This window comes from Onychomys torridus, chromosome 11 (genome assembly GCF_903995425.1).
Source record: "Onychomys torridus chromosome 11, mOncTor1.1, whole genome shotgun sequence".
In the NCBI taxonomy this organism is placed as follows: Eukaryota; Metazoa; Chordata; class Mammalia; order Rodentia; family Cricetidae; genus Onychomys; species Onychomys torridus.
In genome coordinates this window covers 73,759,057-73,775,753 of record NC_050453.1, presented here as the reverse complement: position 1 = coordinate 73,775,753, position 16,697 = coordinate 73,759,057, and the positions used below count along the sequence as shown (strand labels likewise).

General features: G+C 47.0%; 1 protein-coding gene across 1 annotated transcript in view; it reads left to right on the top strand.

Annotated features, from left to right (window-relative positions):
- Tmem163 (transmembrane protein 163) overlaps nucleotides 1-16,697 on the top strand; it is a 174,270-nt gene that overhangs the window by 136,334 nt on the left and 21,239 nt on the right. The window contains exon 5 of the mRNA XM_036202745.1: nucleotides 6,966-7,062. Within this exon, the coding sequence (XP_036058638.1) occupies nucleotides 6,966-7,062 (97 nt within the window). The remainder of the gene's footprint in view (nucleotides 1-6,965; nucleotides 7,063-16,697) is intronic.

Sequence of the window (16,697 nt, the reverse complement as noted above, 5' to 3'; positions counted from 1 at the left end):
TTTTATTGATCTTATTTTATGATAACTGGATACATAGTCACAATGTTTAATGATTGATTCCAGGTCACAGTCAATTTGTGCATTGGAATAAGACACTCTCCTAGTTATTTGAGACGTGGAATACCTGAAGCGATGATTCTGTAGCCCAGAAGTCATCTCTGTGTTCTGAATCCCCTTGTCTGAGTTCTTCACATCCCCTCTCGCCGCCTCCTCTCTTTCTCTGGTGACCAAAACTCCACTCTGATCTGTCAACTTCAAAACAAACACAAATTGAATCACCCAACTACACTGATGGAGCTTGGTCACTTAAACTCCCCTTTCATGGAACATTGAAAGTCCTTGGGTCTAGATCTAAGGAAGGGTCCTGTGAACACTCTTCTGTAAGAAGCTTTTTCTTTAGGGGTAGACTCCCAGACGTGCCTCAAAGCAAACAAGTGATTTAAGCCAGTTACTTTAACTGCTATAATCAAGGAGCTTGGGAACATTGGAGAAAGGGTTACTTCAGTGATGCTGGAGTGTGTGTGTGTGTGAGTGTGTGTGAGTGTGAGTGTGTGTGTGTGTGTGTGTGTGTGTGTGTGTGTGTGTAGGTCAGAGGTCAGTGTCTTTTTCCATTATCCACCTCATTTTTTTCCTTTGTCCATTTGTGTGTGTAATGTGGTGTACATTTGCATGTGTGTGTGTAGGGGCACGTGTATGGGAGGCTGTATGTGTGTATGTGCATGTGGAGACGCCAGGTTGGTGTTAGGAATCATCCTCAGCACTCTCTTGATTTATCCATCAAGGCAAGGTCTCTGTCAAACCCAAAGCTTGCTGACACACCCAGCCTCCCTGGCCAGTTGCTCTAGGATCCCCTGTCTCTGCCTTCCAAGGTTGGAATTACAGATGGCTACCACAGCCACCCAGCTTCTTTATGAGAGTTCTGGGGATACATACTCAGCTCCTTAGACTTGTATAGCAAGCACTTAGCTGAGGCAACTCCCCAGCCCCACGGGTCCTTAGTTTTTGAGACAAAGTCTCACACTGAACCTGGAGCTGACTGGGTCAGCTAGGCTGGCTGGCCAGTGAGCCCAGGGATCCACTTGTCTGTGTCTCCCAGCACCGGGACTTCAAGTGAGTATCACTGTGGCCAGCTTGTTTTAAAGGACCAGTCCCGAGGGTCCAGCATAGGTTCTGATGTTTGCAAGGCAGGTGGGATTCTGAGGAGCACCAGACAGTGATGAGGCCAAACCAGCAGCACACTCCTAGCTTCAGCTTGACTTAGTGTGTCAGCACCACTGAGAGCTGGCAGAGAACACAGGCGAGTCACGAGAACCTCCCATCCGTCCCTTGTGCATGCCCTCCACACAGAGGCACTGCAAATGACCTTGCCTTGCAAATGGGACAAGCAGCTGAGTGGGAGTGAATGGGAGTGATGGTCCAATTGCCCATAGGCCTGCTGGGAATCTGCTCCTTGCTTGCTTATGATGTCAGTCTGCTCCCTGTTCCCCATCATCAACCAGTTCTGAGCAGGAACTGTGCAGCACATCTCCAGGTGCAAAGGTTCGGCCTGGCTAGTTAGCAGTCAGCAAACTCCCGGCCTGCTGTATTACTGTGACAGGTGTTACTGTCCGATCACATGATCTCTCTCCCTCTCCCACTGCCTATCCCTACCGGTATAGGAGGCAGCATTTCCTTCTCCCACCCTTCCCCCTCAGCAGCCTGTGATTCACCTTTGGGCAGCAGAATTCTCTGGAAGTGTGCTGCGTCGTAGCTCCCAAGGCCCCGCAGCTTCTGACTGATTCTAGGGGAGCACTTCATCTGGGGGAAGTCAGCCAGTGTGTGGGAAGCCTGACTTCCCCTGGGGACACTGGTTAATCAATGTGGTCGACAGTCCCCATCCCGCTCAGCCCTCCAGCCATCCCTATTCTGGCATGAATCATCTCCAACAGTCTTTGCTGGCTTTCATTTTGGCTTAAAGTCTGTAGAGAGAGGGACTGGGGGTGCAGCTCAATGGATGGAGTTCTCGTTTAGTGTGCACAGAGCCCTGAGTTCCATCCCCAGCATCACTTAAACCAGGAATGGGGGTGCACATTGTCATCCCAGAAGCAGGAAGACCAGAAATTCAAGGTCATCCTTAGCTACATTTTAACTTTTAGACCAGCCTTACAAAAGACCCAGTCTCAAAAATAAATAAATAAATAAATAAATAAATAAATAAATAAATAAATAAATAAAAATAAAAATAAAAATAAAAAAGTCTATAGAAGGAGAGTCATCAGCCCGGCATGGACCAGGTGCCTTGGTTCATGGTGGACATACTAACCAGCACTCTTTGTCTCTGGGACATCGCAGCACAGGAGGGTAGGTGGTCCATTGCCATGGAGTGATGGATGAGGCAGATTAGGCCCAGCTATGCTCGTGGCAGTCACTGCCTACTGAGTTCTTGAAAATGCAGATCTAATTGTCTCACTCCATCATGTTCAAAGCAGCAAGGCTCCCCCTGGCTTCAGAAGAGAGTTTGTACAGCTCAGCTCGGCACAGACAGCTGCTCCTTGGTGATTCTCATCCACTTCTCTACCCAGCTTCTCAGCTAGGACCCAGCATGGACCCTTACCTCTGGACATCTATCATTTCCTGAAAAGTAGAAAAATAATCACATCTGTGTCCAAGGCTGAAACTCTGTCTGTGTGCTGTGACTCCCTAAGGATACTCAGAGATACCAGATATTGGACAGTCTAAGTCTAAGCTCCTGCCCTTACTGCCCTTCTCAGAATGGGGCTCAGTTGGTGGAGTGCTTTCGTAGCATGCATGAAGTCCTGGGTTCTACCCCTAGAATCACATAAACCAGGGATGGTGGTACACACTTCTCATCCCAACATTTGGGAGGTGGAGGCAGGAAGATCGGAAGTTCATCAGGAATTCAGGGCCAGCTTAGGCTACATACGACCCCGTCTCAAAATAAAAATACAACAAAATATCTCTATTTGGATGTCTGAGAGAAGTCTCTAATTTAGTGTGTCCAAAACTGACTTTTGGGTCCTCCCCCATCAACACCCACTCTTCTGAGGTCTCCTTCTCAGGGAAGAACTGCTCTATTGGTCCCTTTTCCAGGTCTGGCATCATTCTTGACCACACTTAACAGAACCTGCCCACCATGCCTTCAGGGCAGCTCCCAAGTCAGAATGTCTCCAGACTCACTCCTCAAGCTTTACCATTCTGATGCCAATCTGTTTGGTCCCACCCTCCCCTGGCCCGGGGTTTGTTCTAGCTTCTCTCCTTGTTTTTGCTTTGCCAGAGAAAACACGGTTCTGCTAAAATAGGCCACAGTCTGTCACTTCCAAGCCTCAGCCCCGTGTGGCTTCCCATCCTGTAGATTCTGTACCCTACATGGCTCAAGAAACTCAAAGGGTCCACCCCCACCCCGCCCTGCCTCTCCCTTTTTGCTTTTAACCCCTCTCTCCTCCCTGCTTCTCATAGACTTGCTGTATCCCCATTATGTCAGGAAGACTTCCACCTTAATGTCCTGTCTTCCTTCTGCCTGGAAGGGTCTTCCCCCAAGTATCTGTACCTCTTGTTCCCGACAATGGTCCCTGACACCAAGTGGGTGTGTAGTGTTAACAAGATGAATGAAGGAATTCTGTTTTTGTTTTTGTTGTTGTTTTGGTTTTTTGAGACAGGGTTTCTCTGTGTAGCTTTGCGCCTTTCCTGGAACTCACTTGGTAGACCAGGATGGCCTCAAACTCACAAAGATCCGCCTGCCTCTGCCTCCTGAGTTCTGGGATTAAAGGCGTAAGCCACCAATGCCCAGCAGGAATCCTGATGTGTCCCCAAACTGCCTTTTCCAGGACACAATGTGGCTCTTCTTTATAATCAGAATTGTGTGTGTGTGTGTGTGTGTGTGTGTGTGTGTGTGTGTGTGTATGTGTGTGTGTACATGAGTATGGGTACATATGTGTTCATGTATATGTTTGTGTGGAGGCCAGAGGTCAGCGTTCAATGTCCCCATTACTTTCACCTTGTTCTTTGAAACAGGATATCTCATTGATTGGCTGGGCTAGCTGGCCACTGAGTCCAGGACTTCATCTGACTTCACCTCTCCATGGAGCTGGAGTCACAGACTCACTCTACCCCATCTGACTTTTGTGTGGGTGCTCGGGACTCACACTCAGGCCCTCATGCTTGCGAGGAGGACAACACTTTCCCCACTGAGCCACCTCCTTGGCCCCTGTGGGCTCATAATTGAGCTCCTTTTGACTGGCCCAGAGTCACTGAAGTGTTCTGTGTGATTTAAATGCTTCCGTTTTCCACTTCTTGAAGGGCCTAGGGCTTACGTGTCACACTCTAGTGCTCAGCAGGTCTCTTGGCATAAGGTGGACCCACAGTAAGTAAATAATTCTCAACCATGGCCTGGCATTTAATAGGTGGCCTGCCATGAGAGAGGGCAAGCTACTCTTTGCTATGTTCCCAGCAAGCTGTTGTGTATGTTCTCAGCAAAGCCCAGGAATAGGTCTGTGGTAGATTCACTCAGAATTTCCTTCTAGCAAGTTCTTAGGTGATGGTGACATGGATTCCCACCATGTGTGGGACACACACACACACACACACACACACACACACACACAACCCATGGGAACCTCAACTCAGTTTTGAGCCATCATTTGGGGATTGCATGGAAGGGCTGTGGGCCATTTGTTTTTTCTAACCCAGGAAGCTGCGCAGGGTTTAGGCAGGAGAGAAAAGGAGTGTGTATTCTTCCTGGAGCCCTGGCTCCTCAGCTAGGCCTGCCTGTGCCGGAGAAGGTGGGTGTGTGGAATAAGCTAATTCCACTGAAGTAGTTCACTTAGTGCTGATGGAGAAGTAATCACATTTTCTCTGTTTGCTTCTGACCCAAATCTTCGAGGTGTTCTGGAGAGTGATGGTGGAGTGTGATATCCTGGACAGTCTAGAGTTGTGGTGGTCATGTGACATGGTGGTCATGTGACATGATGCCCAGAGTTGTTGCTGAATGGGCCAGCCACTGGGAGGTCAATAGTTAAATCAGGTTCTATTTCTTGTGGTGTGTGTAGTTTGTGTATGTACATGTGTGTGTAATTACGCATGTGGAGGTCAGATGTTGACATTGAATGTCTTCCTCAACTTCTTTCTACTTGGTTTTATTTATGTCTGTTTTAATGTTTAAAATTTCTTAAAAAATCTATATGTGTATGTGTGTGTCTCTGTGTGTATATACCACATGTATGCAGGTGCCCCCCGAGATCAGGAGAGGGTATTGGATTCCTTGGTGCTGGAGCTGCTACTGTTGGCTCTGAACAGGTTCTTAGAGCCAAGCTCAGGTACTCTGGAAGAGCAGTATTCCTAGCTGTGGAGCAAGCTCTCCAGCCTCTGTACTCTTTGTTTTTGAGACATGGTCTCTCAGTGACTATAGAGCCCATTGAGTCAGCTACATGGTTGGCCAGTGTACCCCAAGGATCAACCTGTCTTTTCTTTTATGGGTGTTGGAGATCCAAACTCAGCTCCTCATGCTTGTGGCATACATTTTATCTACAGAACCTCTACCCCACCCCTTAGGCTCTCTTTCTGGGTAGAACTCAATGCCTTGCATGACCTTGAGCCAAGCCCCTGTTCTCTCTGACTTTGTCTCCTTGTGTTAATGTAACACACATCACCCTCCCCATTCATAAACTGCACAAAAACAAACACCTGGATGTGAGGAGCCCTCCAGGGGATTTGGGAGCTGATGTGCAGAACTCTGAGTGCCTGAGGAGAAAGCTGCTGTGTAAACACAATATATTATTAATACAATGTTAAAAAATAGCATTGCAGCCTGAGCTATTCATAGCTGCTTTGGGCTGCAGAAGCAGCAGGGCTCTGACACACAGGACCTAACACAGTTTTGGGAAGCAGGGACTATGATTTTCAAGTCTGCAGTACCCTGAAAAGAAGAGGAAAAGGAGATTTTAGTAAAAAATCTGAGCATATTCTTGTATATATTGATAGTGGCCACACAAGGCAGGCTGTAGTTTGCAAGGTCCAACTTTAACAAACTGGGTGGCAAACTTCTTTTGAGTTCCATTATACTTTAGAGCTTCTTTACAATGTGGCTGGTTTGAGGGTACAGGGATGAAGGTTAGGAGTCCCCCTCCTCTCCTCAGACCCACTGGAAAGCGAACAATGCTGCCTCAGACTCCATGGTAAGAAACTCCCAGGTGGGTAAACTAGTAATGGTTAGTTATTGGTTTGGTTAGCTAACTAGTTAGTTGGTCATATCCGCTCAACAGATGCACACAGGACATCTGCTACATGCTACTGTAGACACTGGGAAATGGAAGACATATATTATTGCCTAAGGGTCATATTCTCTTTGTCTCTGCCTCTTTGTCTGTCTCTGTCTCTGTCTCTCTCGTGTGTGTGTGTGTGTGTGTGTGTGTGTGTGTTTATGCCAGGGCAATCTCAGGCATGTTCTTCTGTCACTTCTAGAGTCAGGGTCTTTCACTGAACCTGGTACTCACTGGTTTGTTTATATATTAACTTCTTAGCCAGCCCCTGGGATCCATTCCAGATAAGGGATTGACAACATGTCAAAGAAATGATTCCACCTATGTAGATTAGTAAACAACGAGTTTCCCTGGGGTTACTTACTGGAGCACAAGTTGACCAAAGGCAGCTGCATCTTTGAAAAGCTCACCCCACATTGGAGACAAGTCAGCAAAAGCTGCACCCCAGGAGCTCCCTATACAACTTTCAGGCAGTTCCACTGAACAAAGTCACCTCTTCTAAGCAATTGCTACTGTTCATGTAACATTCGAGAAGGGGCCTGTGAGTCTTGTAAGTTTCAGGAGTTTCCTGAGACCTGTGAGTTTTGTTGACTTCCTAAAACTTCTAAGTGTCCTTTACTTTCTGAGGATTTAATGAGACTCCTTCCTGGGGGAAAACATTTTAATTTAGAGGAAATAACTACACAACTATCAATGTTCTTTTTCTTACAGAGCCTGTGTCATCTTGGGGGTGATATTTCTTCTGTCATCTATATGCATAGTGGTCAAAGCCATCCATGACCTTTCAACAAGGCTGCTCCCTGAAGTGGTAAGGCCCTTTTTCCTAACGTTCTTCCCTGAAGTTCGTGCCTTGATTCTCACCCAGGTCTGCTGCAGTGGGTAGGGGAGGGGAAGCTGTCTTAGGGGACAGAAGAACTCTTTGCCGGAACACAAATGACAGCATAGTGAAGTTCTGGGTCAGATGAGACTCCATATAGTGGAGCTGGTACGCTCTTCTGTGTCCTGCTCCTTATGCTTTTTGACTAGTTTTAAAGCAAAATGTCTTTCTTTTCATAAAAAAAAGAATTGTATTTATGCAGCTGTGATCCAGTCTATTGTCTGAATTCATCTAATGATTGCTGTAATAAGAAACATTTCTTTTTTTCTTTTGCGCCTCAGTGCAGTATGTAAATCTATTTCCATTAGGTTTCCTAGTATGACTGATGTCTAGATATACAAACTAGAAGACACAATTTCTGATAGAGATGTTTCTCACCATTTTGTCCTCCTCTGGTCATTACTTTAACTCTTCCTTCCCCTATCCTCTCTGGATATTTTTGTAGCTTCCTGTTGGGCAGCCTTCCTAGAAGGCAACTGATTTGGTTACTAGGTGATGAAGATGCTGCCATTGTAACTTTTCACATTTGGGTTCATGACAATGTAAAGAAGAAACACTGGCTTGTAGGATGTGTTTGGATTTCAGCCTGACCACAACACACCATTTTATATATGTAAGAATGATTAGGGAGACTGTGCATTTATCTTTTGGATGACCTATTGTGTAGTGCTTGTATAACTTTAGGGGTGGGACCTTGTGAATCTTGTAGATTTCAGGAGCTTCCTGAGACTCGTGACTTTTGTTGACTTCTGAACCTTGTAAGTTTCTTTTACTTCTCAAGTCTTAAAGAGCCTTGCTTCAGGAGGGAATGTTTCAATTTGGAGGAAATATCTATGTAACTGTCCACAATCTATTTCTTATAGATCCTGTGTCATCTTGAGGGTAATACTCCTCTGTGTGTGTGTTGGGGGGGGGGAGACAGAAACAGAGAGAGATAGACAGACAGACATGAGACAGACAGACAGACACACACACACACATGAGAGAGAGAGAGAGAGAGAGAGAGAGAGAGAGAGAGAGAGAGAGAGCGCGAGCTAAGGAAAATGTAAGGGATATTCTATCACATTTAGCAGAGGCATCCAAGCTGCTGCTTGTGTTGTCTCTTCCCTCTCTTGAAGCCGTCTCTTTCACAGTCCATCAGCACTTTGGCTGTTGTTACCAAAGTCAACCTGAGATGGGTCCTCTGATCTCTCAGGAAATCACAGGAAGGAAAGGTGAAAACTTATTTAGGGTCCTCAGTCATTCTCAGGAGTGGAGTTAGCTAGAGAAAGTACTATAACTGCTTCCATGATTGGGCTCTCCCTCTTGTAAGGACTGAGTTATCTCCCCACAGTCTGCCCAGCTGCTGCGGATCTTAGACCTATTTATCCTCTTTCCCGGCAAACCTTATGTCACACGACCCATTCTGCTAGAATATGAATCTGCTTAACGTAGAAGGCAGCCAGGGTGATTATGTATGTTACACTTCAGGTCGGTGACACCCTGCATTTTTCAGAGGTTATGAATACACCTGAGCTTGAGGACACATTACTAGGTAGGACTTTTCAGCACTGTACCAGTTGACACATTCATTTATTCAGACATTAAAGATTCATTTCCAGCAGGTATAATGTTGTGGGATGGATGACTTTGCTCACAGGCCTCTATGGAAATGCTCCTTGGCTCTCTCTGCATAGCAGAGGCACTCTTAGCTGTGGGCAGTCACGCCTAACCCCGTGGTGCAGACGCTCTTAGGAAAGGTGAAGAAGCTCAGTGATGTCAACCCTGCCTCACTCTATCAGTGTCTAATGAGCCGCCCCACATCAGGTTTAAAGAGTGAAGGGCCACGCGGTCATACCCAAGATGGCCCTGTCCTCGGAGTACCCAAGGTCACTGCAGTCTTTTATCAGTCCCTGGATGAGACTGAAAAATTACAAATTATGCTACTTTGTGGATATGCTGCACATGGTTGGTTTTATCTTGAAGCTTTTTGGTATCATGGAAAGTTGACCAGCAGTGTTTGAGCTGCTGCAACAAAGGCTGCTGTTAGCCTGAGCAGCACACAGGGACGCTTAACACTGCCGGGGCACAGAAAGTTGTTTATTTTTAACACATGTGGCAGGGCATGGGCACGCATGAGGATGTGCATGTGCGTGGAGGTCAGAGGACACCCTCAGGTGTTACTTCAGCAATGCCGCCCCCTCCTTTGAGACACGCTCTCCTACCGTCCTAGAACTCACCAATTTGGTTAAAATGGACCACTGAGCCCCAGGGGTCCACCTGTCTCTGTTTCCCCAGCACTGTGATTACAAGCATGTGCCACCAGGCCCAGCTTTTCATGTGGGTTCTGGGTATTGAACTCAGGTCCCTATGCGGGGTGAGGTCTGGGTTCAGTGAGAGACCCTGACTAGTCAAGATAAGGTGGAGAGTGAAACAGAGTGATACCGGACACAAACACATATGTATAACACACACACCTGCACACAGACACCTATGTATAACACACATACCTGCACACAGACACCTATGTATAACACACACACCTGCACACAGACACCTATGTATAACACACACACCTGCACACAGACACCTATGTATAACACACACACCTGCACACAGACACCTATGTATAACACACACACCTGCACACAGACACCCTATGTATAACACACACACCTGCACACAGACACCTATGTATAACACACACACCTGCACACAGACACCTATGTATAACACACACACCTGCACACAGACACCTATGTATAACACACACACCTGCACACAGACACCTATGTATAACACACACACCTGCACACAGACACCTATGTATAACACACACACCTGCACACAGACACCTATGTATAACACACACACCTGCACACAGACACCGATGTATAACACACACACCTGCACACAGACACCGATGTATAACACACACACCTGTACACAGACACCTATCTATAACACATACCTGCACACAGACACCTATCTATAACACATACCTGCACACAGACACCTATCTATAACACATACCTGCACACAGACACCTATCTATAACACATACCTGCACACAAACACCTATGTATAACACACACACCTGCACACAGACACCTATGTATAACACACACACCTGCACACAGACACCTATGTATAACACACACACCTGTACACAGACACCTATCTATAACACATACCTGCACACAGACACCTATCTATAACACATACCTGCACACAGACACCTATCTATAACACATACCTGCACACAAACACCTATGTATAACACACACACCTGCACACAAACACCGATGTATAACACACACACCTGCACACAGACACCTATGTATAACACACACACCTGCACACAGACACTTATGTACAACACATACACCTGCACACAGACACCTATGTATAACACACACACCTGCACACAGACACCTATGTATAACACACACACCTGCACACAGACACCTATGTATAACACACACACCTGCACACAGACACCTATGTATAACACACACACCTGCACACAGACACCTATGTATAACACACACACCTGCACACAGACACCTATGTATAACACACACACCTGTACACAGACACCTATCTATAACACATACCTGCACACAGACACCTATCTATAACACATACCTGCACACAGACACCTATCTATAACACATACCTGCACACAGACACCTATCTATAACACATACCTGCACACAAACACCTATGTATAACACACACACCTGCACACAGACACCTATATATAGCACACACATACCTGCACACAGACACCTATGTATAACACACACACACCTGCACACACAACACACACACACACACACACACACACACACACACACACACACACACTCATACAGGAACTAATGGAAAATAAATTTAAAACCTTGTTTGTGTGAGCAGATAATTTCACACAGGACAAGGGAAGTCTGAGCTGCACTCAAGGACTTGCTACTTCTTGCAGGGCCTGGACCAAACCAGGGACCGTGCTCTTCAGGGCTTCAAGGTGATGGGTGTCCCTCCCAATCACACCTTACCCCCTCCCCTCAAATCCAGGCTGCATTCTCCCAGCTCCATTCTGCACAGACAGGAGCAAGGCAGGGGGGCTGTGTGTGGCTCCATGGGTAATACTGGCTTGGCAAGTGTGAAAGCCTGGGTTTGAGCCCTGGCACCATACAATCTGTGTCTGGAGGTGCACACCTGTTCCATACCCTGGCAGAGTTAGAGGTCAGAGGATCAGGGGCTGAAGGCCATCCTCAGCTACACAGTGAGTTTTAAGCCCAGACCGGGAAACTAAGATCCACAAGACTTTGTCTTAAAACCGAAGCAAAAATCAAAACCAATTTCTTTTAATTAGGCTGTGCAGTTTTCTGAGTGAGACTCAGTATGAGAATGTGTGTGCGTGTGTGTGTGTGTGTGTGTGTGTGTGTGTGTGTGTGTACATATGTGAGGGTGTACATGCCTGTGAGACCAGAGGAGGACATTATGTATTCTCTGTTGCTCTCTATTCCTTGAGACTGGGTCCCTCACTGACCTGGAGCTCGCTGTCTTTCATCTAGGCCAGTGGGTAGCCAGCCCTCAGGATCTTGTCTCCATTTCCCTCCCAAGGTGCTGCTCTGCTTTTAGGTTATAACTGGCTTTAGATGTAGATTCTGCGGTCTGAACTTAGGTTCTCCTCATATCCACTCCCTAGCCCACAAGGGGCCAGTTTTCCACTAGAAATCTGTGTAGCCAGGAGTTACCAGCTGTGAAGTCAGCTGGTTCTGAACCTCCAGGTTGTCGCCAGCCCTTTGGGGTTTGTCTGAAGAGGAAGTTCTCCTGAGAGCCCGAAGCAGGCCTGTGGGGGTTGTGCGGCCAGGCTGCCTGAGAAAAGGGCCTAAGCCTTCTCCCTACCCCTTCTGCCACACCTTTGCTCAATGACATAGATTCTGGAGGCTTCTCTCCAACTCTCTACTGTTCGGATTCTAGAGCTGGGCAGGAGTAGGCTGTGCTGGGACATAAGCAAACACATGCCTGATGCCAGCAGCTCTCTATTTACTTATTTACGACGCAAAACCAACAGCTAGTGACGGGACTGTGGCCTTGCCTGGGTTCCAGTCCCAGCACTGTCTTGAACTAGGGATGGTGGCTCATTCCTACAGTCCCAGCACTTGGGAGGCGGAGACAGGAGGATCAGAAGTTCAAGGTCATCCTCAGCTAGACAGTTGAGTTTGAGGGTGGCTGGGGCTACATGAAATATTGTCTCTGAAACACACAAGTGAATGAATAAACAAAAATAAAAAGAATGAAAACAACTTCTGAACAAACGTGAGCTTCCATAAGAAATCTGGGTCTCTGATTACCTTACCCACTGCATCTTTTTTTTTTTTTTTTAGCTGAGGATCGAACTCAGGCCTTGCGCTTGCTAGGCGAGTGCTCTACCACTGAGCTAAATCCCCAACCAACCCACTGCATCTTTAAGTTTTGTTTTTTCTCATTGCTGTATCTCTATTGTTTAATGCTAAGATGGATTGCTTTATTCTCTCATTTCTTTTTTGTGGCTGTTCTTTTCATTTCGATCTTGGGTTGCTTTGAAAGAGTCCCAGCCTGTTTTGGCCCCACTGCACCTGCTCTGGTGATGCAGGCCAGGTGGTGTGCTTTCCCTTTTCACACTGTGTGTGATTGGGCTGAGTTGGAATGCTACCAGTCTGAAGCCAAGTCATTTGGGGCTGTTGGTAACCTCACTTTAATAACTGTCTTTGCCCGTCTCTGTGGCTGACCTCACAACACCTTATGACTGTAATGTGGAACCTGGAAGGACATAGCAACCACTTGCTTCCACAACTCCAAAGAAAGAATGCCATCATGTGGCACCTGGGAGGATCCTTGCACAGACTGCCCCAGTTTTCTGGAACCCTCCTACCTGGTATTCCTCTCAATGTGTTTGAAAACCCTTTGACTTATGGCGTCATTTTTTCCTGTTAGTGTGAAATCTCCAGGAGGTGAAGACACCTCAGTCAGGCCCTGGAAGCCACACAGAGGTGGAAGGAGAGAACCTGACTCTCCAGAGTTGTCCTCTGCCCTCCACACATGCACTGTGGTGTACACACACACACACACACACACACACACACACACACAAACATACACATACCACATACACACACAAACACACATAACACAAACACACACATAAACATACACACACACCACACACACACATAAACACACACATAAACATATACACACCACACACACAAACACACATACACATAAACATACATGTGCACACAAACACAAAAACACAGAGTTAATAATACTATTAATAATCTTTAAGAATGGCATGGAACTGTTAGCAGTCGGAGCATGGAATTTGGGGTAACCTGAATCAGTGTTCCTGGGCCAACGTCATTCTTTTATGGCTGCAGAACAAGCTGTCTCTTGTTCCCTTTGAGGTGAATGAGAGCTAGTTTTGCATGGATCTAATCCTGCCTCTTTCTCACTGGGAGAACCTAGGGTAGATTGTTTGATCTTTTTCTTCCCCAGTTTCTTGTCTTATAAAAGACCAATACTAATGTTACCTTGTTGATGAAAATAAATACAAGGCATTGGACTTTGTTAAACATGGACGCCCTTCAGACATGCTTAGCTCGCAGCTACTGAGCAGCTGCTGGCTGCTGGCTGAGGAGAGGCTTCTAAGGAAGTCTATAGGCCTTGTTATATCTTCAGTGTGCACGGGGCGGGGGGTGGGGGGGGTCAGACTGTGTGGAACATGCCAGAAATGCCTTCAGGGAGTCTCTTCAGCTCAGGTTGGATAATGCCATAGGTGCTTTCCTGGCCTGTGATTCCTGGGTCCTCCATTGGCATCAGAAGTTCGTCTTCCAACATGATATGCTGTCCAACATAACTCCACACTTAAACTGGGAATTGAACTGATGAATACTTAAAAAACAAAAAGCTGATTTGGTCGGTAAAGTGCTTGCCTTATGTGAGGACCTGAGTTCAACCCCTGGAACCCACATTTGGAAATGCAGGTGTGGCAGCATACATGTGTCATCTCAGGCTAAGGAGGTCAAGACAGGTGTGACCTGGGGCTTGCTGGACAGCCAGCCTGGCCTACCTGGAGAGCCCCAGGTCAGTGAGAGATTCTGTCTCAACAGCGTGGTGGGACTGGGAGATGGCTGTGATAAACAGTGCTGGTTTGGCAGTTGGGAGCACTGGAGTTAGGTTCCCCCACCCATGTAACAAACAGGTGTCTTTTGCAAAGCAAATGCTTGTACCCATCTCTGAGGGGGCTGGAGACAAGAGGTCCTTCCCTAGGGCTTGCTGGCTTCCAGCTTAGCTGAGACGAGAACCCAGATTAGGGAGAGACCCTGCTTCAAACATAGGTGGAAAGTCACGGAGAAAGATGCCAGATACTCTTCTGGCCTTTTCATGCAAGTACAGGCATGTACACCTGTACACACGTGCACATAGGTGCTCTTTCTTTCACACACACACTCTTTTAAAAAGGTAGCTGGGTCCTGAGGAATGACATTAGAAGTTGACCTCTGACCCTCACATGCTTGCACACACACACCTAGAAGAATACACAGTCACAGAACATGTCAATGCTGATTGAAATGTGTACTTGAAACACAGAGGCTGTGCTCAGCCACAAACGACCTCCCGTTGGGAGGCCAGCTAGGAGTCCCACTGAGATCAACAGAGGACAAAGGAGTCGCTATGAAGGCAGCTTTTGCTCTCCCAAGTGTGACCCAGACACTTTGCTGACAGTACTGTTTGTTTACCTATATTATAAATAGATAGTGTAAGAAGACCATGTGTTTGATTAGACAGGAAAGCAAAACAGTGAGCTAAAGATACCAGCCGTTCCCAGAGGAGCTGTGGCAGAAACACTGACTTCATGGCACATCCCATGCAGCTTGGGCTCCTGAGTGTTCATCTCCACCAGCTTCTGAAGTGTGGACAGGGAGTCCTCCTGGTCTCTTCAAGGAACTGGGAGTTAACTGTCAGCTCTGCTTTCCTGGGAAATGACTCAGGAGTCTCCAACTAGCCTTCTTCCTGGCTTGGGGAATCTTTGTTTTTAATCAGTTTGATAAATCTGTGAGCAACCCACCTTTGTGTTGCTTTATTCTGTTATAATAGGTGTCTTTGTGCTTTCTTCCTCAAAAACAGTGTTTTTTAGCTTGATGTCTCATTAGACCTTGGAGGCATTTCTGAAGTGGGTGGAGGCGTTAGACCTGCCATCATCTTACAACAAAGAAACATTCTTGGCTAAAGCGAGAAAACCCTCAACACTATCCTGTGATATAAATGGCATGCAGCCTCAGAGACAGGAGTGGACCGTGTTTCTGACAGCTGATCAAAGGGTCTCCCCGAGGACTGAGGATTGCAAAGCTGCCCTCTACAAAGAGCTTCTAAAGATGGCTCTCTGAGAAACAGTCCAGAGACCCCAGTCCTACAAAAGATTCCTAGTCAATTCCAAGTCTAGAGCCTTCCCCCATTTTCAGTGATTGGAAACAACCGCAGCCCCCTTCAGAGTAGAATTTTAACCTGATTAGCATCGCAAAGACCCATCTGTGGGACTGCTCTGACCAAAAAAAAGGAAGAAGGTATTTTCATTTCTCTCCAGCTGCCAGCCACCTCGCCCTGCCCCCTCCTGTTCAAGGGGAATCTGTGTGTTTAAGAATACTGATGATGTGGATTGAGCACTTGTGTAGAGTGTGTGAGGCCCTGGGTTCTATCCCAGCAGCTCCCCCTACATGCGCGTGCACGCACGCGCTTGCACACACACACACACACATATACATGCACACACACACATGCACACACTCACACACATGTGCACACACAGGCCAGGTATGGTAGCACATGCCTGTAATCCCAGCACTTGGGAGGCAGAGGCAGGAGGATTTCTACCAGAGCCTGGTTTACATACGGGCCTCCAGAGCAACCAGCACTACCAGAAGGAGTCTATCTCAGAAAACAAACCCGGCTGGAGGATGGCTCAGAGGCTGAACACTGCTGCTCTTGCAGAGGCCTGGAGCTCAGCTCACAACTGTCCATACCTCCAGCTTCAGGGGCCCTGACTCCCTCTTTTGACCTCTAAGGGCACCTACACACACACACACACACACACACACACACACACACACACACAGAGTCTCTCTCTCTCTCTCTCTCTCTCTCTCTCTCTCTTTCTCTCTCTCTCTGATTATCTCAGTCTCTGGAGTAAAAATGTTCTAAGACAAAGAAAAGGACAAAAAAGAAACCAGAGTGGCTGTGGGGGCTTGACCCCTGACCTTCTCCCCCACCCCGGTCTGTGGTGTGTGTGTGTGTGTGTGTACACGTGCGCACACATGCGTGCATGTAGGGGTGTTAGAGGGAACAGCTGCTAAGAGCTGTTGGCCTTCCCAGTCTTCCTCAGTGAAGGCAGCTGTGTCCTGAGTTCTGTCTGCCACCAGCTGGCTGTCTTCATATGTAATTCTCAAACACTATTAGCTCCAGTCTAGTTGTGTTTTTGTGCACTCAGGTAGTCCAGGCTTGCTTTGAACTCTGTATGTAGACAAGGGTAACCTCTTTCCTCT